The 24,145-nt window shown below is 47.0% G+C and overlaps 4 protein-coding genes across 4 annotated transcripts in view; 3 read left to right on the top strand and 1 right to left on the bottom strand.

The window, feature by feature from the left end:
- MAPRE1 (microtubule associated protein RP/EB family member 1) overlaps positions 1–24,145 on the top strand; it is a gene marked incomplete at its 3' end in the record, with an annotated part of 218,294 nt that overhangs the window by 36,932 nt on the left and 157,217 nt on the right. The gene's annotated exons all lie outside the window — the stretch shown is intronic.
- Positions 1,104–3,507, bottom strand: PLAGL2 (PLAG1 like zinc finger 2; the record flags this gene model as incomplete). Its single annotated transcript, XM_082006999.1, has 2 exons — positions 3,224–3,507; positions 1,104–2,325 (listed from the first exon to the last, which is right to left on the bottom strand). Exons 1-2 carry the CDS (start codon positions 3,484–3,486, stop codon positions 1,104–1,106), a joined length of 1,485 nt encoding a protein of 494 aa, XP_081863125.1. The 5' UTR covers positions 3,487–3,507.
- POFUT1 (protein O-fucosyltransferase 1) lies at positions 8,282–11,759 on the top strand (the record flags this gene model as incomplete). Its single annotated transcript, XM_082007409.1, has 7 exons — positions 8,282–8,438; positions 8,522–8,643; positions 8,795–8,977; positions 9,586–9,698; positions 10,425–10,617; positions 10,896–11,138; positions 11,571–11,759. 7 exons carry the CDS (start codon positions 8,282–8,284, stop codon positions 11,757–11,759), a joined length of 1,200 nt encoding a protein of 399 aa, XP_081863535.1.
- KIF3B (kinesin family member 3B) lies at positions 18,784–24,009 on the top strand (the record flags this gene model as incomplete). Its single annotated transcript, XM_082007080.1, has 8 exons — positions 18,784–20,166; positions 20,777–20,878; positions 21,549–21,671; positions 21,783–21,901; positions 22,123–22,236; positions 22,915–23,020; positions 23,229–23,407; positions 23,675–24,009. The coding sequence occupies 8 exons, from the start codon at positions 18,784–18,786 to the stop codon at positions 23,766–23,768; spliced, it is 2,220 nt and encodes a 739-aa protein (XP_081863206.1). The 3' UTR covers positions 23,769–24,009.

Raw genomic sequence — 24,145 nt, 5'->3', positions numbered from 1 at the left:
CTGATGGAGCAGGGGCCTGCAGCCTGTTCTCAACCATGCCTGGTACAACAGTACTCAGTGCTGCTGGCCCTGAGCTCCTAACCTAGCTTTTTCACATGCTTTGGTTTCCAGAACAGATGCATGATCTGTTTGCCTGTGGGAGATACTTAAAAGGTCTCTATCCATACACCAGAAAAACAAGCTAAGCTGTGAGAGCTGCTCCATCCCCTTGACACGCGGCTAGCCAGAGAGAAAATGCGGGAAGCTGCTGCCTACAGCGGCAGAGGCTGAAGTGGTCCAAAAAGCAGTGTATTTCCCCATGGGGGAAGAACACGGTAAGTGAAGAGAAATCAGTGCAACCTGACTTCGTTGTGTAAACAGTGTTCTAGCTACACCAGATATAAAACCAGTGTATTCTGGTGCCTCCTACTTTTGTAATGGTGGAAACAGATTTGTGTTGTGTAAACAATGTTCACTGTAATGAGTTTAACCTAAGGGCTCCGAAAAGAAAGAATGAGGTGATGTCTCTGAATTCACTATGTAAACGGTCTTGTTGCTTAACACTGATGTGGAGTAAGCTGTATTCGGTGGAGTAAGCTGTGTTAGATGATGGGATGAGAGGTAGTGGGGAAGGACAGCCTCTTCCCCGTTGGCTTCATACAAAGCGGGCATCCTGACTTCTCCTCCTTCTCCATGTGGAGGCGTTGGCTGTTCTGCCAGAACTGCAGTGTGATAACATGAAATGGAAGCTGGACTCTTCAAAAGTTTAGCCCAAGATGAAAGAGTCTCAACTCCTTCTCTGGGACAGTCCCTTCCCAAAGAGGAACATAGCTCCAGGATCTCAGGGAAGGTCAGTGCTAAGCGTGGCTCCTGATTCACAGATTAAAAATTAGATAAAATATATCCAGTCTATTAGCTGAAATCTTTTCACTGTACAGGACTGGGACTTGCATGGGGACCTCTGCTGTTCCAGTCTACAAGTGCTCCCTTCAGAGATCAGAAACCTCCTGTCTGAAACAGCTTTGCAAAGCTTTCACACCCCAGAGGGAAGTAAGAGTTGTGCGTTTTTAAGGCTCTCCACAAAAGGGTGACTGAAAGATCTGTTCTCCAGTGCTATTTTCAGCTTATTGGAATGCCTGGTGGAAACGTGGCAGCGTGGTTGTGCTCAAGCTGGAGGTGAAGACAGGGGGCAATGAATGAAGGGGCCCAAAGTTCAGCGAGGCCCCAGCTCCAGGAGATTCTTGAGGTTGATGTTGCAAAGTGGTAAGCAGTGGCTGTGTCTCCCCCTGTGAGTAGCCCATGACCAATCCCCCTGATGATACAGGTGGATTGCAAGGAGGAAGATTTAGGGGGAGGAAGCCAAGAAGATGAGAAAAGTCCATGTTAGCAGCACAGAGAGCCTCTGAAAGGTTAGCAGGGCTCTTGGAAAGCAGAGCCTCATCCAGGGGGGGTGGCTGAGGCGAAGAGGACTGAGGCTCACCAGATGAGAGAGACAGGCTGCCAGGGAAGTCTGACAAAAAGCTGTCCACCTCTACTTTGGGTAGTTTCTCAGGCAAATATGAGGTAGATCCAAGCTGATACTTTGGAGGAGGTTGCGGTGGGGAGGAGATGGGAGAAGAAGACTCCAGAGGATAGCTCATTCCCATTGGAAGAGAATTAGGAACCAAAGAATGGGGCATCCCTGAGCTTGGCATGGTTTGGAGATGTGTGCTGTACATGCCCACAGGCAACATGCCAGGGAAGCTCTTACCACCTATCATGTCTCTGGATGCCATACACAGGACGGGACTCAGCTCTTCTTTCACTGCGACAGATGAGCTGCAGCTTAGGAGACCCAGCATGTCAACTGGCTCTGTCTTAATCTTCAGCAGTTCCTGGGAGTGGCTTTTCTTCATGTGCCTGGTCAGATGATCTTTCCGCCCAAACCGCTGAGCACAGTACTGGCACAAGAAGTCCTTCCGTCCCGTGTGCACTACCAAGTGTCTCCGCACATCTTTCCGGGTGTAGAAGCGCCTATCACAGTGGTCACATGGATGCTTCTTTTCCTTCGCTCCACCAGACGCCCGCCTAGAATGAGCTTTGAGGTGCTCCAGCAGGACTTGGGTACTCTCAAACGTCTGGAGGCATACCTTGCAGCTGAGATCGCCACTGGCAGCGGCGTGCATGGCCAGATGTCGCCGGAAGCCGAGTTTCGTGTTGTAGTTCTTGCCACACTCAGGACAGTGGAGGGCCTCCTTGTTGGGATCGTGGGTCTGGAGGTGGTTGCGAAGGTGATCCTTCCGGTGAAACATCTTCTCGCAGTACATACACTGGTGAGGCTTCTGAGCAGAGTGCGTGGCCATATGCCTTTCGGGAGAAAAGCAGGGAAGTTTAGACTAGTGTCCAACCCCTAAGAGAACACATGCTACTTTTTCAAAATTTTCCTTGTGTTCTACACATTATGCTACAAAAATCCCAGGTGGCATTTTACCACCACTAAACAATGTGCACAGAAACACAACATTTCAAGCAACAGTTACAGAGTCTGCCTCAGCAGTGCCCGTCCTCACTAGAATGCATCACCTCCGCACACGTATACTTCAGTTGTCTACTCAGCTCCTGTTCTCTCTGCTGAGGCCATCAAAGGGAGAAATGACAAAGAAAGCCGTGGTAGTTTATGACAAGAAATGCTTGTCTGCTGGTGAGATGGCTTCATCTCATCAGGAGGCATCAGACTCTGGCAAGTCTGTTGACAGCCACTGTGGACTGATTTCACCTCAGTATCTTACATTCCCTGACACTGGTTCACCGAGTTTCAAGTTCCTAGTGATCATATAGTTTAATTATTCTATGCTGTATTTCAGTACATACATGGGAACCCTACTTCTTCATGCTAGAACAACAGCTGCTATAGAAATATTCCTGTGAGTAACGTTAGAGGTAGGGCTTATGAAATGTGAATGCTATTCATGCTTTTCATTTTGTTTTTTAATCTGTGAACTTCACTTTCTGCTTTAATTTCCTCCTTAGTAAAATGAAAAACACCTTGAGCTCAGGATAAAGTATTATCTGAAGTTCTCTGGAAGGTGCTTAAAGAGATGCCAAGTATGGTAATGTCTGGGACTCAATTGCTTTACAAGGTAAAAAGGGCATTCCCCCTCCTCCACCTTCTCAGAAATTGAAGCAAAAAAACATGATGGATGGGTTTTCCCCTCTCTTCTGGTAGGGGAGCACTGTTCAGCAGAGGTGCTCAGCAGTTACCTACCTATATAGCTTGTACTTAGAAGCAAAGGCTTTGCCGCAGTGCAGCTGAGGGCAGTTGTACGGTCTCTGCTCAGTATGGGAAAGTGTGTGAGTTCTCAGCTTGTCCACATTAGTGAAGGAGGTCTCTGATATTTCACATTGGCATTTTCCCTGACTTTCCGTCTCTTCACCTCTTGGTCTGGGGACTAATTTCCAGCCTGTCTCTTCCTCCTCCTGCTTTGCATCTTGAATCCAGTTAGGAACACTGGGAAAAAATGCCGTCATGGCAGGTCTAGTAGAACATGGCCATGTCAAGCAGAACTCGAGCCTGCAGGCGTCTTGCTGTGATGTCGTCCTGGTGCAGTTTTCTGTTGGAACCCTCTGTGATCAAACTGCTTTAATAGCAGAACATCTTCATCTGAAATCACAGAAGTGTTGGTGTTAAGACACTGCATCTTTCACCCGTGCACACAAGCACATGTGAGCATTCAGGAAGCATTATAAACATGTGAAGATGCCTGTTCACAGACATGGGAAACTCCCATCTCCAGCACGTGTTTCATTCTTTTCTTCCTTAACCCCTGCTACCTGAATAAAATGATGTTAAACTTTTTCTGAATTACGTTTTTGCAACAATTAAGAGCCAGTGTTATGCGTTACATGCATTTTCTCCTGAAATATTGTACATAGGTGTCTCTTTGTAACTCTAAATACCTCACCTTTCCCCATGTATTTTGTGGATTGGTTCTCATGCCCCTTTTTCATGTTCTTCGTGGTCTATTCTCACTCGCTCTTGATCTTTGCTTACATGGAATTCCCTTCTACAGCTTCTCAGAGAAACTAGGGTTCTCTTGTATTTTTTTCTTTCATCCACTCTGTTACCAACCTGGTGCACTAGTAAAACCATCTCCTAGCAAACCAATCTGAACTACCACACGTGGGTCAACCAGGCTGGGGAAGAAAACTATTATCAGCAACACCACACCTTTTTCAGGAAGGCAACAGATACTGCATCTCTTCAGGGTGTGATTAGTCATTGTACTTTCACTTTTCTACTGTAGAACAGATTCTGCCTCTCTGGCTTAGCAAGATTTCTACAGTAATGAGCAATTTTTAATTATTTTTTTTTCTTTTACACTCTCATTCATTGATAATGGAAGCTCAAACTGTTTCCTGTTCAACAAAGTATTCCTCCTGTATTGTCTGCTGGCTTTCATGTTGATGAAAATCTGTATTAAACTCTCTTAGCAGGTTGGTTAGTACTCTAACAACTCTTAGCATGAGTTGTTTGTCTTGTTGGTAAAGTACTGCATTTTTATATGGTTCTACCAACGTCTAAACTGGTTAGCTGAGATAAAAACCTCAGAAAAGATCTCTTTCACTGAATTTAGCTGCCTGAGAAACTCTTCTTAAAATAGCATCAAACCCTCAAGCTCTTTCTCACTCCATGATTGCTTCAGAGGGAGGAACTTCCTGCCTGCACATCAACATGAGTGCCAGTTGTGGGCAGGATGTGCAACTATGAGGGAACTAACCAACCCCCATTAAGAAAGTGCACCACTGAACGTTATGAATAGCTGAAACAACAATAACTGTAACTACACCATCACTCATAGCACCGTGAACGGTCCCCTCAGGATGGAAAACACTGGGAAATGGGACGACTCCAAGAAAACTTGTCACTATGAGGTTTGGCAATGTCCATTAAGAACAGAATTCAGTTTTGTGCAGGCTGAATCTATGCGGGCAGAGCGGAACAATAAAGGACTAGAACTGCTGAGGTGCCACTTTGGGACAACCCCGTGTGATGTGACCGCTGCTCCTACCCCTCAGGGTGCAGGAGTCCTGAAACTCAGAGCAGTTGTCTTTGTATGTGTCTAAGACCGTGAATAATTCACCTCTGTATGAGATGTGTGCCAGAAAAAGATAAGTGTTCCCTACCTCCTGCTTCAGAGCTGTGCACGCGTTCCAGGAGTCTCTGCCACTTTCACCAGATAGTTGCTTCTTTCCCTCTGAACAAGCTCAGCCATCTGTGCCAGTTTCAAAGCTACCTGAAAGATGACAAGAGTTTGAATTTTGCTGTCTTTAATAGTAAGGCACATAGTCTTTTGCCTTCAGAGCAGAAACCCAAATAAAAATGAGTTAAGATATGGTAATGTCTGTAATTGATTATTGTAAAATTTCATCAACTTTCCTTTAAAATTGTAAGGGTCTAGCAAGAAAAAGGACTCTACCTTTTTGGGTCTCTTTCTAAGTCTAAATGCATGTCCTAGGACACTCTGACAGCATAATTCATGCTTCACTGGAATTATGGTTTCGAATTTTTTAAAAACTCAATTAGTTTTCTTAGTAACATTTCCCCAAAGAATGTTTCCAATGTGCTTCTTTTTCACTATAAGTCCATAGCCACCAGAGACAGTCACCGCTGTGTGGAAACACTTCACGTACACTTGTTCAGAGAACATCTTGTAGATCACAGTGTTTGTACCACTGTTTGGGAAACCTGGTTATCTTAGAAAGTTTTGTACTAGTTCTAGAAAAATATGCCTAGCTTATGCAGCTCCAAGAATCTCAGGTAAGTCAGTTATGGAAAACTCCCATCACCAGATGAATCTTCCTCTGCTTCAGTTCTACAGAGGCTAAGAGGTTGGCAGAGTGAACAGAGAGCTGGAAAGAAACACCATCCACCTGAGAGCTGGATTCCCACTGGCTGCCAACTTAGATGAAATATTTCATTGCTACAGTCATCGGGAACTCATATAAGCTGATGGATCGTACGCTATGTATGAGATTCCAGCCACTTGTCATTGCACAGAAAACAAAACAATGAGGTATGTCTGAGTTGGTACATAGTACAAAAAAGCTCTTGAGTGTCACAGAAAGTATCTAGAATAGAGTCTACCACCTGCTTTGACAGTTTGTCCCACTGTTCAATCCTTCTCAAAGTATGGTTCAATGATACAGAATTTCTGCAGTTTCTGCCCCTCAAAGCCACTCCTGTGACATGGAACACCAGTCCTCAGCTGTGTGGGAAAATCTTGTGACCTAGGCTGGGAACCAGACTGGGGAACTGGCAGGTTAAAAATAATCAGGAAAAAAATCAAAAGGAGCCCGGACGCGTTCTCTGACTGGACCAACAGCAAACCTGTGCTCATCTGGCGGTTCTGCAGCAACAGTGGGAGGCAGAGCAGCGGGCCTGGCAGGCTGCCTGACCAGCCCCTGGATTGTGGAGCTGTGGCTTCTCTTTTCTGAAGGTCATCTCTTGTGTCTGATTTGCATTTGGCTGGCCTTGGCCTCGACCTGCCAAATCCCGCTGTGCCGTTGCTAAGGAGCTGCTCCAGTACTGTCACTTTTCCTCCTGCAGGGACTCCTGCATCCCCTCAGTCCTCACCACCTGCTTCTGCACTGCACTGGCCTGGGCTGCTTTACAACTCCACAGTGGTGTGGCTGAAGGAACCTACCCCATTGAAAAGTAACTCCTTTTTACATTTTTCCTCCCACAGCCAAATCAGTCCCCCACTCAGGTTTGCTAAGCTATTTTAAGTTGTTAAAGCTTAAACTTGCTCAAGCGGAAGGTACCAGCTACATGGCAGAAAGGAGAGGCTAGAACCCATGGTGGGCACTTGGCCTCAGCCCAGCGTCATGCCCCAAACTCAGCTTCTGCAGTGACCCCAGCTGCTGTGTCAGAGCCAGCCCTGGCCCGGCTGAGACATGGCTTCATTTTTATATTGACTTTCCTACATGACAACCAGCAACCACACCACCTTAAACTGCTGCAGCAACATCCCTCAGAGCAGATCTTTCAAAGCCTCCACACAGCATAACAAAACCACCCCCGACTTTTCCTTACAGTGTTCTAATCAAGTCTTGGCTCTGACCCCTGACTGCAAGGTTCTGCTTCCAGACCTCGAATCCCTTTTGTGACTTTTCTACATCCCCTGCCGCTTTCCAATATTGGGGTTTTTTTTTAATTATAAGGGGGAAAAAAAGTGGATACCAGACCTAGATACAGTACTGCAGTACCAGCCTTGCCAATGCTACACCTGGGTGTAAAAATCACTCTCCTACCTCCTTACACATCGCATTAACTTTTTTTTACAGTTTTCCTACAGTTACAAACACCAACTCACATGTCATTATGATTCCCTGACTTCCCCTATGAAAACCGTTATTTTCTTGCAGTGAGTGACTTTGGCCGTTTCTAGATATGTATGTTTTTACGTACAAACATGCTCATTTTTCCAGCTGAGCGATGTCGAGCCGCTCAAGCCTCAACATCAGTTTCCCCCACTAGACTACTTACAGATTTTAGAAAAACTGTGCCTAAAGTTTGCATTTACTTTTAAAACCCAGGGAAGAGCTGCTGCACCTTTCCTCCAGGATGTAACCAAACGCACCATCCCTACAGGACGATTTTCCCATCTGACCGAACTCCTTCACTCTCCACTTCCCTGACATGACAACAGACGGAATTTTAAAAGCCAAAATCCCTTCCCTGCACCACCGGGAAAGCCCCAAACGCCAACATGGCTCCGCAATGATTTATTTATGCTACAAAAGACCGTTTTTTTCACCCACTCAGCCCCGAAGTGGCTGCAAAGCCCCCAGAACAGACTGCGGCCGTGCTGGCTGCAACCGGCGGAGCTGCCGGGAGGGAAATGGGAGCCCGGGAAGGGTCCGTCGATGCGGCCGGGCCGGTGCCAGGGGGAGCACACGTGCCGCCCCCCCCGTTACCATGGCGCAGCCCTGGGGGAGGGAAGGGGAGAGGCGGGCCCGGCCTACGCCCCCCTCCTCCTCCTCCCACGCCCCCATCTGCCCTGAGGGGACCCCGCCGCCGAGGGGAGGGGGCCGCCATGACGCCGCCCCTCGCCCCCCTTCCTCCGGTGCCTCCCCCCTTCCTTCCCCCCCCTCCCGCACTCACCCCGTTCCCCCGGGCCCCGCCAGGCGCGGCTCCGGCCCAGGCCTCGGCGGCCCCATTGTGCGGGGCATTGTGGGAGTGACGTCGGCTTCTCGCTTCCGCTTCGATGGTTGCCGCTTCCCGCTAGAGCGGCCGTTCCGGCGGGCCCCGGGGCATGCCGGGATGGGGCCACCTCGCGTTGACCTCCGCCGAGCCGCTATGGCGGCGCCGTTGTCGGTCGTTGTCTCCCTCCTTCTCGTGCCGCTGGTGGCGGCGGCGGGAGGCGACGCGGCGCCCACCTGGGACCCGGCCGGTTACCTGCTCTATTGTCCCTGCATGGGTGAGGCTCTCCCGCCGTGGCGGGCTCGGCGCGGAGCCCCCGGCGGAGGCCCCGGCTGAGCCCCGCTCTCGCCTCTCTTGCAGGCCGGTTCGGGAACCAGGCCGAGCACTTCCTGGGAGCCCTGGCCTTCGCCCGTGCCCTCAACCGGACCCTGGCCGTGCCGCCGTGGATTGAGTACCGCCACCACCGCCCGCCCTACACCAACGTGAGCCTCCGGGAGCCCGGCGGGGAGGGGGCGGCTGGCGGGGCTGTGGCCTCTCCCCGTGGGGTGAGGTGCGGGCCCCGGGGGGAGGCTTCGCGCTCCGGGGCCTTGTGTGCCGCCGGCCCCGGAGTGAGGCGGTCCCTGTCGTCTCCAGCTGCACGTTCCCTACGCGGAGTACTTCAGGCTGGAGCCGCTGCTGCGGTACCACCGCGTTATCAGCTTGGAGGACTTCATGGAGAAGCTGGCGCCCGTTCACTGGCCTCCTGGCAAGCGAGTGGCTTACTGCTTCGAAGCGGCGGCTCAGAGAAGTGCCGACAAAAACACTTGTCCCATGAAGGTGAGTTCTTGCTGCATCCCCGCGGGCGCGGCTTAATTCTGCTGCTGTTCCAAAGGGAATGACTGACTCATTCAGGTCGCCATTGACTTGCAAACTTAAAGAGTTCTCCATCCTAGATCCGTCCCTGTGGCATTCCTTTCACCGCTTATCTGTGTGGCTTGCTGCGCCTTCATGCCTTTCTTTGTCAGCAGGTTCTTGGGGTTCGGGAGAATGGTTTGTGTAAGCAGGTTTTTATCACTTCAGACTTGATCGTGACTGTAAGGAGAACAGATCTGTAACAACAAAGCTTACTGGGTTCTGCCTGTTTTGCATCTGTGATGTAGCTGTCCAGCTGGTTTTAAAGCAGCCTCTTTGAAATACAAGTTCGAGAGCTGTGGTGTTCTTGTTCTTTTTAGACAGCCTTTGCATTAGTTCTCAGCTCATTTTTTTTTAATGTGTTTCACTTTCTCCTTCCTGTGGAGCTGATATGTGACAAATAGCCTTGTTGTATTCAGTCTGCTTTCCTCCTGTAACAGAAAAACTCTTCAGGTCTTCACCCCAGGATCTTGCTGGGTCTGCCTTTCAGGCTCTGTGTATGTGCTGAATGAACACTTGTTTTTCCTTTGCAGGATGGAAATCCATTTGGTCCCTTCTGGGATCAGTTCCAAGTGAATTTTGATAAGTCTGAGCTCTTCAAGGGAATTTCCTTCAGTTCTGCTTACAAGGACCATTGGATCCAAAGGTAGTGAGAAGATGGGAAAGTGCTGGCCGTGCCACTAAGGAATAACCCACGAAAACAGTTGTGCTAGTGACTGTGTAAAGCAGTGGGGGAGACGATTTTTAACTAACCACCGAAGTGGTTGGTTAGCAGTAGAATTAAAAATCTTAATGCTTTTTCCATGAAATATTCGCTGAGCATGCTCTTCCTGTGGGAAGTATGAGGTGCGGACTCTGTTAGGCTGATTGATTTTTGAGGCACTAATATTTAGTTACGGTATTTATTGACTACATATTTAATTATTCTTCAGAAAGAATTGCGTTCTCAGTTGCTGATCATGAACTGTATTTTGCTGGTTACCTCATGTTTTCAGAGCCACTTCAGTCGTATCAGTAAGTTTGGGTGACAGAATTGTTCTAGTCTGGGGTGAAAACATAAGCTGTCATTGCTTGGTAGCCCATTGCTATGCGTATGAGTTTCTTATCTTTGTGTCTGTCAAATAATACTAATTCATTTGTTACCCGATCTAAGGTAAAATACAGTACCTGAGTTTTGCTTTAATGTTCTGTTTGCATGGTAAAATGGTTAGCATTTGTCTTGGGTAAATTTGGGGCAATAGATGCTGCTTATTTCAGGGGGTTCATAGTTTAGATTCTAACCTTCATGAAATTCATGTGCAGTAGTCTTTTTGCAAGATGATGCATGCAAGGTTATGTCATGTCTCAAGTCTGCTGGGTTTTTATCCTGTAGGTTTTCACCATCTGAGCACCCTGTCCTTGCCTTACCTGGAGCTCCGGCCCAGTTTCCAGTCTTGGAGGAGCACCGGCCCCTCCATAAGTATATCGTGTGGTCTGATGAAATGGTGAAGAAAGGAGAAGCCTATATTCATTCTCTGCTGGTCAGGCCCTACGTTGGAATTCATCTGCGGATCGGCTCAGACTGGGTATGGTTCCCATGTGAGGCTGGTTGCCGGAGCCCGTGCAGTTGCTGTAGACTGGTAGCTAATGCTTGTGGAAGAAGCTGCCCGAAGAGGAGTTGTCCTTCTGGGGTGGCAGCCCCGAATGCTGCTGGCATTCAGTAGCTCACTGTGTGTTAGCAGTGCTGTTGGGATTCCTCTTCCAAACAGGCTGTAACGCTGCTGGCGGAGATGGGGGACGTGGTAATGTTTTCTCACACTATTGCCATTCAAAATTCGTATTTTCTCTTTTCTTCTTCCAATAGAAAAATGCTTGCAATATGTTAAAGGATGGAACAGCCGGGCCGCATTTCATGGCTTCACCTCAGTGCGTGGGCTACGACCGAAGTGCTGCGGTCCCTCTTACCATGGACATGTGCCTGCCAGACCTCAAAGAGATCAAGCGTGCTCTCAAGCTCTGGGTGGAAAAGACAGAAGCTAACTCTGTTTATGTCGCTACTGATTCTGAGCCTTACACGACAGAAATACAGCAGTTCTTTCAAGGAAAGGTAAGTCTTTCAGAAACCCGTTATGGCAGGAGTGCTTTAATAAAAACCTTCCTTGGATTCTGGCCTGTTGCTGCCACGGACAGCAGGCAGGCAGTTGTGTAATATGTTTTTCACAGACAAATGTTGGCATCTCGAAGTAACTTTTGCTCACAGCAATAAAAATTATATGGTAAAACTCTAGCTTTCCTAGAGGTTGAAGAGCATTATCCTGCATGGTAGTGGATTTCTCCTTGAAAAAGACTTCAATTAAATAAACTTAAATGATTGTAAAAAAAGTTTTGACATTTATCTGTTCATAAATGAGTTGTAGGGCAGCTTAAGACACAATCCACTCTCTTTTTGTTGTATATTCACATTTCTAATATTATGCCAAGGCATTTAGATTGTAATAATAAATGACTGAATTCATTTGCTTTCCTTGTTTCTCTGCAGATCAAGGTTGTAAGCTTGCAGCCAGAAGTGCCTCAGATTGATTTGTATGTTCTTGGCCAGTCCGATCATTTTATCGGGAACTGTGTCTCTTCTTTTACCGCCTTTGTGAAAAGAGAGCGTGACGTGCATGGAAAACCCTCTTCATTTTTTGGCATGGACCACCCACCAAGATTACGGGATGAATTCTGACCAAGAGAGGAAGAGGCTCCGTAGTTCTCAGGTCTCTGAGCTTGGTACCTTGCCAAGGGACCACTCGGTGCTAACAGCGCTCTCCTGCATGCAGAGCACACTGCCAGGCTGCCGCAGACCTGCTTCAGCCTCCTCACAGACTGTTCTGTCTGACTTCTCCTGTATTTCTAGCATGAGGTCAGACAGAAAAGAAATTTTAAATCATGTAGTTTGTAGGAAACTATAAACTATGGTTTTTAAGATGTAGTTTATATTGCTCTCCATTCTCACTATTTGGAGTTTGCCAGCAATCACGATGGAGCAGCTGCTCAGATTTCCTCTTCTCCATTCTTTTCTGTTAAGTCGTAATAATTTTACCCAGAGGTGTTGTGAAGCTTCATGTCCAAAACTGACTGTAAATTCTTTTTATGTGCAAAGTATTGTTAGGACTATCACAGTCCCTGGAAAGGAGCACAAGGTAAAGCTCAGGACTGGAAATTAGAAGATCTGGGCTTTATCAAGTACTGCTGTTGCCTTACTAGACCCATGTCACCTTAGTGCCTGGGCTTCTGTTCCCCTGTCAAAAGAGCTTTCACACCCGTTTCGCAGTGGTGCTGTGGGGCACCTGGATCTCTTCAGCAGTGCTGGAGAAGTGCAGCTGGGGGCATGTTTGAATGTGGCAGTTGGCTCTTCAGCCCGTCGGGTAGAACTGGGGAGAAGGTGTTTGCAGGGCTGCAGATGGGAGATCTTTCGGAGCCAGTCAGGAGTTGGAGATTTAGGGTTTGTAGCTTTGTAGCTGTTGATGTCAGGTGGAGGTCTGTAGTAGAAAGGAAACTGGTTTTGAGCAAAGACTTTTAAAGTAGCTGTAGTGGGGTTAGTGTATGTCTTACCTAGGTCTATGGTAACTGTTTCTGCTTTTTTGTCTATACACCCCTCTGACCACAGAACCCTTGTCTGTGGGGACAGTTCCTGGCAGAGATTAACTGTGGCAAGTATTTGCTGATGGTGAAAGAGCAGCCCAAAACCATTAGTTTGGCGCAGTACAGTTCAGTGCTGGGAACACTGATAATCCTGCTGTGGCGAGTCTCAACTTGACCAATGCCTTTTGGTACTCCTGTGACTTTAATTTTATTTCTTTGTCCCAAGACTGAGTGGAGGACTTAATGTTTAATTTTGTAAAAATGCCACTTAGGTGAAGCTGTGGTACCAAGGCTGGCTGCCTCTAGCACACTATTATGGTCTAAACGATGCCGAGTGTTTACTGGGGTGTAACTCAAAATGTCTTTTTGGATTTTTGGTGGTGGGTTTTTTTCCTTCTTGGAAATGTTCCTGAGCTTTGAAGGAGTTTGAAAGCTCAAGGCAGTGAGCAAAAGAGGGCTAAATGAGAAGGTACCCCAAGTAGCAAAGTCTCTTGTTTCCCCAGTGCTGGCTTCCAGAAATTCATGGGAACAGGGCCTCTGGCCCCATCCTGGCGGGGGCCTGGGGGAGCTGGGCGGCACTCCTCAGCATTTCTCTCCGCTCTCTGGGCCGGTGCAGTGCCTGGCTGCAGGGCCGGGGCCGCCTTTCCGCCTGTATTAGGAGAAAATGTTGTTGGGTGTTTTTAATGTATTTTTTATAATAATAAAAACTAGATTTTGTATTCACGTGTATTGTACCGTCACTCCCTCCTCTGTCGCCGCCTTCCCGGCTCAGGTCTCGTGCAGCCCGGGCGTGGCCGAGCAGCAGCACAACCTTGCCCGCCCGCTCCCGAGCTCCGGTTGGGGCGTAAAACGGGACTTTCGGGGGGCGGAGAGCGCGAGGCGCATCCGGGCCGCGGCCGGCGCTGCCGTCAGGCCTCGCGCTGCCGCCCGGCCTCGCGCTGCCGCCCGGTGCGGGGGCGGCGGCCCCTTTGTCTCGGCTCCATCCGGGCCCGGCGGGAGGCGGTGCCACTGGGGCCGGTCGCTACGGAACTGCCGGCGTGGGGGCGGGCACGCGCGTTGCTAGGGAAGTGCGTCAGGGGCGGGGCCACCGCCCCGCTTCCGGTGCCGCGGGAGGAGGCGGCCGCGCGGCTCCATGGTGACGGCGCAGGTGAGTCCGGTCCGGCCCGGTCCGGCCCGCGTGTGCGGGGGCCCCGTCGCGGCCCCGACACCCGCACGTGTGCGGCGGGGCCCGCCCGCAGGAGCCGCTGCGGGCCGAGGCGCTCACCCGAGGATCGGCCCGCCGCCCCCGCGGCTCCCCCCGTGCCGCGCGCGTGTGCCAGCCCGGGGCCCCCGCCGCCGCTGTGGCCGCCCGCGTTGGCACGACCTCACCTGCGAGGATGGCGGCCGGGGCAGCGAGCGAGGGAGGCGGCAGGCCCTGCCCGCTGCCCGGCTGCCTGTGGCGCGGTCGCGGGCGGGTGACCCCGTCCCCGCTCCCCGTCGGGCACGGCCCGCTGTCCCCATCCCTTGAGCTGGGGGTCCAGGGTGCCCCTGGGACCCCTTCCCTGCGGCAGCCGGTGGCACAGCTGTGAACCCGTAAACCAGAATGAACTCGGGGTCCCGGCTGGAGTGGGGACCAGCCCCCCGCCTCCCCGTGGGAGGGGGATACCCGTGGGGTGCCACGCTGAAGCAGTCGGCGGTGATGGAGGTGACCACAGGTAGTAAGTGAGGCCAGGGCAGCAGGAGGCACGCTCGGGCACCCGGGAGGTCCTGTCCTGTGCAGCGTGCTTGGCCCAGAGGCAGGAGGAGAGCAACGGCGGAACAGACAGTTGGCTTATGGAGGAGTAAAAGGCACAAGCAATTAAGCCAAGACATTATGAACCCGCAAATATTTGAAAGATTTAAACAGCAAGAAAGCAATGGAATTTTTTAAGAGGTACCTGGGGACGTGCAGAGAGACGTGAGGGAGGGGTTTAGGCAACGCACCAAGAAAATCTTCCAAAGATCTTTAAACTTAAGCCAGGAAGCAGAGAGGCCTCAGGACCTCAGCCTGCCAGAGGCAGACGGGGTGCGTGGTAGGTGGCTGGTGAGAGCGTAGTCTTCCTTGGGCACGGCTGGGTGAGCCATCAGGTCCCAACTCCTGCAGGTTTCCGAGGAGAAGTGGTTACCTTAGCTTGTATTCAGGTTGTGGCATTGCTTATTTTTTCAGGCACAGCCTTGTGTTGACTGAAATAAACAAAAATGCTTGGGTTTCTGCGCGCCCTCCCCTCTTGGTCATCTGGAGCACATCTTCAAATGCATTCATCTTAGCCTTGACCTTGACTCTTAGGGACCTGGCCCAGGTCACTTTAGGCTGAACTAATTTCATGAACGAAGCCTCCTCCCGGTAGCAGAAGAACGGGTGGCATGGCAACCCTCCCAGCATTTCTGGCCATCCCCAGCCGGCCACTCCGGGCAGCTCAAACGTTGCCGTGGAGTTTCTGGGGAATACAAACACTGCCAACTACTTGGTTTTATTTTTCAGTTACACACTTGGGTAAGTCTGAGAAGAAATGCCATTTGTTATGCTTCCAGTAAACTTCACAGCAGTAGCTAAAATAATAGGAGATGTTTCATGATAGTTTGTTATGAAAATAGCCCAAATCAGAGGTAAAATACGTTATTTGTGGCTATAAAAAGAGACTTGCAAGTGAGATGGGGAAAGGTGTCAAAATATGATCAAGCTCACGTTGATGAGAGATACCCAGAGGACCAGCAAATATCCAGCATAATTTTTGTTCAGTGTATGCCTCTGCCAAAGCTGTCACAGGGGGGACGTGCCGGATATTTCACTTCTGACTTCCTGGTAAGCGTACGGATGGCAATGTATACTCTTGTAAAAAAAAAACAAACCCAACAGTCTATGTGAAGATTAACTTAATTCTCATCATTTAATGTTAGTCACAGTTGCTTACAAAAGTGGCACTTCTCATCAAAATAGTATCTTGGATATTAACCGTATAAAATAAATCGAGGCTCTGCTTTTCAGAATTCTTGCCTAATTTGCATTCACTGTAATAATGCAGATAAATCAAGTAGCAGTTGTTACGTGAGCTTGTCTGGAAAAACTGGCTTTTGTGACCTTGGACTATAGGAATATCTCTGGTAGATATGGAAGGAGAAGCGTGTATTTGTATATACAATTACTCGTGATGAGTAGAGAGAGTGTTGCTTTTTGTGATTCTGCAAGACTTGTCCCCATTTCACATATTTTTTGACTATTGATATTCTAAAATACATGCTCCTTGTGGGTCAGACAGTAAGGTCATCTTTATTTGGAGTTGTCAATAAGGAAGGAAATGTTTTTATTCAGCAGCAATCCAAAATTCCTGTATTAGTTTGCATTCACTCTGTAAGTTGTACAGTGTTTCTTCTGGATGATTGTCCAGTTTGGTCAACTGAATGTACAATCCTCATCTTCCTCCTGGTAGCTACCGCATGCTTTCATGGGAATAGCAAGGAGCAAGGAGTTTCCTCTCACAAAACCAAGGAAATTCTGAAGGCCATATTGAGGTTTCCGTACCGTTCTTAAACTTGTCTATTTGTTGTTCTTGATTTGTGCTTTGTAGCGCAGATTGACAGCCTGGATTTTGGGCTAGATATGTTCTGCTTTCTTTCTCAGTCCTCTAGCTTTTTTCCTGAAGTTCTCTGTCACCTTGTTTGAGAAGCTCTCCTGACACGTGCAATTGAGTAAAAAACAATTAGGCAAAATCCACGGGTTGCTGCAGATCTGGCTGGTAGTGGAACAAGAAGAATGTCCTGAGGAGGCCAAACTGAAGGCATGCCAGCGCTACCTGGTGTTTCCAGCATGTATTAGTTTTGCATTGAGTTCCAATTGGCAGAAGGATCTCAGAGCTCTTCCTGAAAGATATTTTGGGGGGGGGGGGTGTGTGAAAAAAAAAAAAAGCATATTAGAAACCACACTGCTTTCTACAAGCTGTGCTGTTTAGATCTTCTGTGTAAGGCTGTCGCTTTAGCAGTAACACAGTCTTTCTGTTCTGTTTTAAATGGCAGCTCATTGTGCTAATGACCTGGGGGATGCAACAGCGTGTTTCTTTCTCTCTATCCAAAGTCATGAAGGACTCGGATCTGTGAACTGGGTTTATGCAATGTGAGTTTAGATTGATGCTGAGTCTTGTAAACCTGATTCAGTTGGAACACCAGAGCAGGAGCGAGGAGTGTGTTTCAGTAGGTTAGTGTGCTTGGGCAGAGCTGGCTTTTATGGGAAATGCCGATAAAAGTATATTGTGAAAAGAAAAAAAAAATAGCATAGACCTGTGTGAACAGTTGTGCTTGAAATATCTCGAGCAAGTACGGTTGTCTTCAGTTTTCCTGTAAAGACAGACGCACGAGTTCTAGCTGAGGAAGACATTCACGCTAGTTTGCAGGATCCTTTCACGGAGGGCAGTCGCATTACGGAAAGAGGAGGGTGGGCTTAAAGGACTGAGTGCCTTATGAAATTTTTATAAGAGATGATATGAAAGGAGCTTAAACCCACCTTCAGAAGCCCGAGAAGGGCGAATCCTGGCAGATGTCCACACCCTGATGTTCTCTGGTTGCTTGAGCATTAGACGAGGCATAACACAGATTCCTCCACCTGTAGAGCTTTCCCTTCTGCTCCCTGCTGAATGCGAGCGGGGAACGCTGCGCTCTGCTTTAAGTGTGCTGACGACACTTGTGCAAAAAATACAAATGCAAGATCAACATTGACCAGGCAGTTTGGATGTGGAACAGAAAGACAAGGAGTTCTGGGGCTGCGGGCTTTGCCCAGGTGCCCCCCACAGCGAGCGCAGGACCAGAAGCGACTTTCAGTGTCGGGGTGTGGAGGGCCTGAATTTACAGGGCTGCAGCAGTGCCCTCGGAGGCGGCGCGGCACCGCAGCCTGCAGCAGCACGCACCCTCGCCTTGCTGCAGTCAGGGGGTGGGCAGCAGTTCCTCTTGGTTGCCCACTGATTTCAGAGCCCACCTCGCTGGGGTAATTCACTCCCCTTCCTGGTTGTTTTACCGTATTTGCAAGCGTTGGAAGACTGTGCTACATTTGGCTGCTTTAATGATTTCCTTTGTAGTGAGCTAGATTGCGAGACTGGGTGAAAACTTCCGTGTTACAATTATTTTCACTTGATTCTTGATAGAAGGAAAAGGTAACGTCAGTTTTTCCAAGTGTGGAAATGCAGAATATTCGGGGGATGTGCTGCCTGGAAATGGACAAAGTGTTTAGTGGTTTTATCTCGAATCCTCACAGCTGCTGCAGCCCAATTAAAGATCTATTATTGTGTAAGCAAGCTTCTAGAAAGTGGCTTTAAAAGTGTAATGCATAAGAGGAAAAAAGCATTTGGGTGGCATTCCCGGGAACTGCTGTCATTTAAGAAAACTCAGGCATAAGTTTTAAACCTTCTGTGGCAGGATGGTCCTGATGACACATCACATCGCATGTGAGGGGACTGTAAAATAAATGTCTGAAAAATATGAGAAGGTTTTGTCAACACATAGGAGGCATAAGAAGAGGCAACTCTGAAAATACTGTATTTTAAATTTACAGTCTTTCTTGAATTTTGGTAGCTAGGTGAAGCGCTTAATGAAAGCACCTGACTGATTTCCTTTCAAGAGCCTGAGCAATGTGGAATGAGCAAGCCTGTACTGGATTTTCAATGTATGAGATTTAAAACAAAAAGCCTGACTGCAAAGAAAATAAATGGCAAAGTATTATTGTTATAAATAGTTTAAAAAGCATTATGTTTATTTTTCCAGGTCAAGACAAGGGTCTCTACCAACTGTAAGGATGTGATTTGATGAAGATTTTTTGCAGCAGAGCTTGTCGAAATGATACCGTTTGATGGTATCATTTTATCCTTACCAAAGGACAAGCTTTGGTAAAATAACACTGTCTCACTCAATTCAAGCCTGTTTAAAGTTTTCATGTTGTACGTTATTTTTATTCCTCAAAATCCCTCACAACTTAATGAGTGCAAAATGCTGCTCGGATAGATGAGTCGAATCTTTGGCTTTGTGAAAAATTGTCACCTGCAGAAAACTGCCCTCACATAGTCCTCCTTTGTTTCTGTTTTAGGTTTCTAGCACGGGATCATCACGCCAGCCACAGACCTGCTGTCATGTCTAAGTTAAAGAGCTCTGAGTCTGTTAGGGTGGTGGTACGATGCCGGCCAATGAACAGCAAAGAGAAGACAGCTTCCTATGAAAAAGTTGTTAACGTGGATGTCAAGTTAGGGCAGGTCTCGGTGAAGAATCCACGGGGAACATCTCATGAACTGCCTAAAACTTTCACCTTTGACGCTGTGTATGACTGGAATTCCAAACAGGTTGAACTCTATGATGAAACCTTCAGACCTCTCGTGGACTCTGTTCTGCAAGGGTTTAATGGGACAATCTTCGCATATGGGCAGACTGGGACAGGGAAAACATATACAATGGAAGGGGTGCGTGGTGATCCTGAAAAAAGAGGGGTCATCCCCAATTCATTCGATCACATCTTCACCCACATCTCTAGATCTCAAAATCAGCAATACCTAGTTAGAGCGTCTTATTTGGAAATATACCAGGAAGAAATCAGAGACTTGTTATCAAAGGATCAGTCCAAGCGGCTGGAGTTAAAGGAGAGACCAGACACAGGTGTATATGTTAAGGATTTGTCCTCCTTTGTCACAAAAAGTGTCAAAGAGATAGAGCATGTCATGAATGTGGGAAACCAAAATCGCTCCGTCGGTGCCACCAACATGAATGAACACAGCTCTCGATCTCATGCCATTTTTGTCATCACTATTGAATGCAGCGAGTTAGGACTTGATGGAGAGAATCACATCCGTGTTGGGAAACTCAACCTGGTAGACCTCGCAGGCAGCGAGCGACAAGCTAAGACTGGAGCACAGGGGGAAAGGTTAAAGGAAGCTACTAAAATCAATCTCTCTCTTTCAGCTTTGGGCAACGTTATCTCTGCCCTAGTAGATGGCAAAAGCACGCACATTCCATACCGGGACTCAAAGCTGACTAGGTTACTTCAAGACTCATTGGGTGGCAATGCGAAAACTGTGATGGTGGCAAATATAGGCCCTGCCTCTTACAATGTAGAGGAGACTCTGACAACACTGAGATATGCCAATCGTGCCAAAAACATCAAGAACAAGCCACGAGTGAATGAGGATCCTAAGGATGCTCTGCTACGAGAATTCCAGGAAGAGATTGCTCGACTGAAGGCACAGTTGGAAAAACGGTCTATTGGCAAAAGAAAGAGGAGGGAAAGGAGGAGAGATGGTGGGGAAGAGGAGGAGGACACAGAAGAGGGTGAGGATGAAGCAGATGACAAAGATGACTATTGGAGGGAGCAACAAGAAAAGCTGGAGATTGAGAAGAAAGCTATAGTCGAGGATCACAGCTTGGTAGCAGAAGAAAAGATGAGACTGCTGAAAGAGAAGGAAAAGAAAATGGAGGACCTGAGGCGAGAGAAGGAAGCAACAGAAATGTTGAGTGCTAAAATCAAGGTAGAATTTTTTCTTGTTACACTTTTTGAAAGCTATTTATTTAGGTTGTGGGGAAAATAGCAGGTTTCCCAATTTGGAAAGATATTTCAAAAGAAGTTTCCAGAATAGTAATTTGTGTTTAGATCAGAAGATTTAAAAATAAAACATTTCTAGACAGACTTTGAAATTCCTTTAATTTCCACCATTTGTAACATATTTCAATATTAATGAGTAGTTTCATTGGTCTTATGTGCTGATCTTTTGGGATCTTAAGCAATCAGAGTAATAATTGTAATGATACATCTTTTCACAAGCCATAGCACAAAAAATGCTTCATTCTGTCACTGATCATTAACAGTTTTTTTACAGGACAGCGCGCGTTTTGGTCCTCCAGCTTTGCCACACATTGCAGCAATGTGTAATTCTAAGCAAGTTACTGTTTCATTAATCCCACAGGTTTATAGGAATTTTAAGAAATAGCAATTCTTGCAGTATCTGACTTGAAAGAGAATGTTAAATAAGGGAGTTGCCTTGAAGAAGTTGTATCCATATGAGAGACAATTACATTCTGTGGAAAAGATGGATTAGATGGTCACTGAGAGAAACTTCTGACCTTGGTTTTTCCTTTCAGGCAATGGAAAGCAAGCTTCTGGTGGGAGGGAAAAATATTGTGGATCACACAAACGAACAGCAGAAAATCCTGGAACAGAAACGACAGGAAATTGCGGAACAGGTACAAGGAAGCGCATTTGTTATTTTGTACAACAAGCCTGCCTGCAGAATTTTTATAAACCTTTGTATCGGGAGAAACTGTAAGAAAAATTTTCCAGGGTTAACCTTAAAATTGGTTTAATGGCAATCATTAATCTCAAAAGAAGGGGGAAGGGCTTGTGTCCTATTTGTCATTGCATGAAATATGTAAAGAAGGTTTATAATAGTTTTCTTCTAACTTTTCACGTTAAAGATTTATGTCCTATCATGACTGGAGCTGTCTTTAAGTGAAGAAATAATTGGAAGACCTCAGAGAGTGACAGCTCAGCCATTAGCTCAAGGGAGGGATGTTTACTGTGTGCTAAGAGTTTATTTTCTGTTATGCATTTTCTGTTGGTGAGTCTTCAAGTGCAATGACTAGCACGAATTGATAAAAAGAAAAAAAGTTTGATCTAAACATTTGATTCCTTTGAAGCGTGAGCACTCATTCACACTATCTGATTTTAGTAGCAAAATAAGGGCAAAGAAGAGTTAACGCTCCTGGTATTTCTAAGGCAAGAGATAGGAAGAACTAGAAGCTAAAGCCCTGGAACACAGGGAAGTAAAACCACCCTGAGCATTGGTTTCATGTACATCAGCCTGGAGGTGGCAATGTAATTGTGCTCTTCAATATTGTATGTCACCTTCTTCAGAAACGTCGGGAGCGAGAAATCCAGCAACAGATGGAAAGTCGGGACGAGGAAACACTAGAGCTGAAGGAGACCTATAGTTCTCTTCAGCAAGAGGTGGACATAAAGACCAAAAAACTCAAAAAGGTAAAAGGAAAATGATTCCATGTCTAATGAGTTAGGAGTAAAATCAACTTGTGTGTGAAAGTGAAAGGAACATGGGCAAGTTTTGACTTTGGCTCTTGTTGTCTGTTCCAGTTATTTTCCAAGCTGCAAGCTGTGAAGGCAGAGATCCACGATCTCCAAGAAGAGCACATCAAGGAGCGCCAGGAACTGGAACAGACCCAGAATGAACTTACCAGGGAGCTAAAGCTAAAGTAAGTCCCATCGCTTCATTGCCTGCTGTTAACTGTAACAGAGATGGTTTCTTTGGGTGGGGAGTGAAGGGAGGGACTGCACTGCACATGCTTGTGCAACAAGATTAAAACATGCAAAACTGAAAACATTCCTCCTTTTCCAGGGCTGTATTAAGTTGGTGGAGAAAGTCATCTGCTAATTATGTTTCTTGTGTATTTCCCATTTTTGTGGTTGCACGTAGGCACCTGATTATTGAAAATTTTATTCCCTTGGAAGAAAAGAATAAGATCATGAACAGATCATTCTTTGATGAAGAGGAAGACCAGTGGAAACTGCATCCCATCACCCGTCTGGAGTGAGTGTACTTCTATTCTTTTCTTGGGATGGAATTATAGGTCACAGAAAACCCTCTAGTTGCCAAGAACAAGGTACCCCAAAAGAGGGATTGAACTGGGGATTTAAAAGGGCCCTCCAGAGTTCGTTAGCTTCTTGCTGCACAATAAAATAAAGAATTTTATTCCTCTTAGTAGTTTGAATAAAATAGGAATGTACAGTCAGGAAAATTCTTGGAAGATTAGGATTTTTCTTCTAGATGAGCCCAATAATTATATGTAAAATATATGTAATAGTGCATTCACCATTAAAATAGCAGTAAATTCCTATCATACTTCCTTCCTGTTTTATATAGGAAAGCTCTCACAATTATTATGAGAGCCGTGGTTAGATCCTGACTCTACACAGAAAGTTCTCTACACAAAATTCAGAAAGTTGGGTGCAGCTGAATGCATCTGCAGTCTCTATAGTAAAAATACGTAGAAATCCCCTCCTTTGCGCAGGGAGCAGATGCTACAGGATAACTGTCCTGTCTTCTTGTCTCTGACTGTAGAGAGCTGTTCCTGCAAATACAGCCTGGGTCGTTTCTGCTCTCTTGAAACGTATTTCTGTGTGGAATTTGCAGATGTTTTAGCTCATAAACTCCAAGAGGAGTCTTTGGTTTTGGTGTATAATAGACTGAGTATCCATTTTTCTCTAGTAACCAGCAGATGATGAAAAGACCGGTATCTGCTGTAGGATACAAAAGGCCACTGAGCCAACACGCCAGGACATCCATGATGATTCGCCCAGAGGCTCGGTACAGGGTAAGCCCAGCTGTGGTTACAACCTTCATGTGTTCACCCTCCTGATCAGGGGAATGTGAATGTTGGAGGATTGTTAGTTCTTCTATGGGATGTAAGTTTTTACAGTGTCCTGCATACATTTATAAATTACTTCAGAATAAGCTTCTGAGGGAAAAGAAACAATTTGTATGAAACCACGCAGACTTTGATTCTGCTTTTACTGTCTCAGGCAGAGAATATCGTATTACTGGAACTTGACATGCCCAGCCGAACAACGAGAGACTATGAAGGTCCAGCCATTGCTCCCAAAGTTCAGGCGGCTCTAGAAGCAGCTCTGCAGGATGAAGATGAGATACAGGTGGATGCTTCAACCTTTGAGAGCACTTCAACTAAAAAGTCAAAACCCAGGTGAGTGGGACTTTTAGTAAGCAGACTAGCCAACGGTAGAGGTACAAATACAGTTGCTGTCTGTCAGTACTTCTAGTCAGTAAAGTTAGGCAAGCTTGGCTGTAAAGCAGAGAGAGAGAGAAAGGAACAGAGGACAGAAGAGAAAGCTGAGACTGATTAGAGAATAAATCCAGTAAAAAAAATTTAGCTTTTGGAAGGTTAATTTTGATGAGTAACAGGTGACATTGTTGGGGCTTTTTGTTTATTTTTTCATTTTTACTTCTTCAGGCCTAAAACTGGAAGGAAATCAGGGGGATCCTCTTCAGCAGGCACCCATAGTTCTCAGCTCTACCCACAGTCCCGAGGGCTGGTTCCAAAGTAAAACCAGCAGTTCCTCTCCAGGGCGCGAACAGCCTTTGCCTTCTGAGAGCAGAGACAAGTAAAAACCTGCAGAGAGAACTCCCAGCCAGACTCCAGCCCCTTTCCCCTGGAGGTGGCCTCTTTGCTGTTTAACTGACTTGTGCCAGTCCAGGTGCACTGAGCCACGGGAAGATACGTGCTTGCAATTCAGCATTTGGCCTCTGTGGGAAACAGATTTTAGTTAGGAAATCAGAAATGCATGAGGTACGTTAAAGTGTATTAGAAGCAATGGGAAGCATGGGGATCACCTCACAGCATCACCGTCTCTCCTTCTGCACTAGCCCTTTTGCTGCACTGTTTTTTTTTTGCTGTTGGGCAATAAGAAGACAGAGTTGAAAG

This window comes from Phaethon aethereus, assembly GCF_964289735.1.
Source record: "Phaethon aethereus genome assembly, chromosome: 16".
In the NCBI taxonomy this organism is placed as follows: Eukaryota; Metazoa; Chordata; class Aves; order Phaethontiformes; family Phaethontidae; genus Phaethon; species Phaethon aethereus.
The sequence above is the reverse complement of the archived record's forward strand: the minus strand, read 5'-3'. Positions and strand labels throughout refer to the sequence as shown.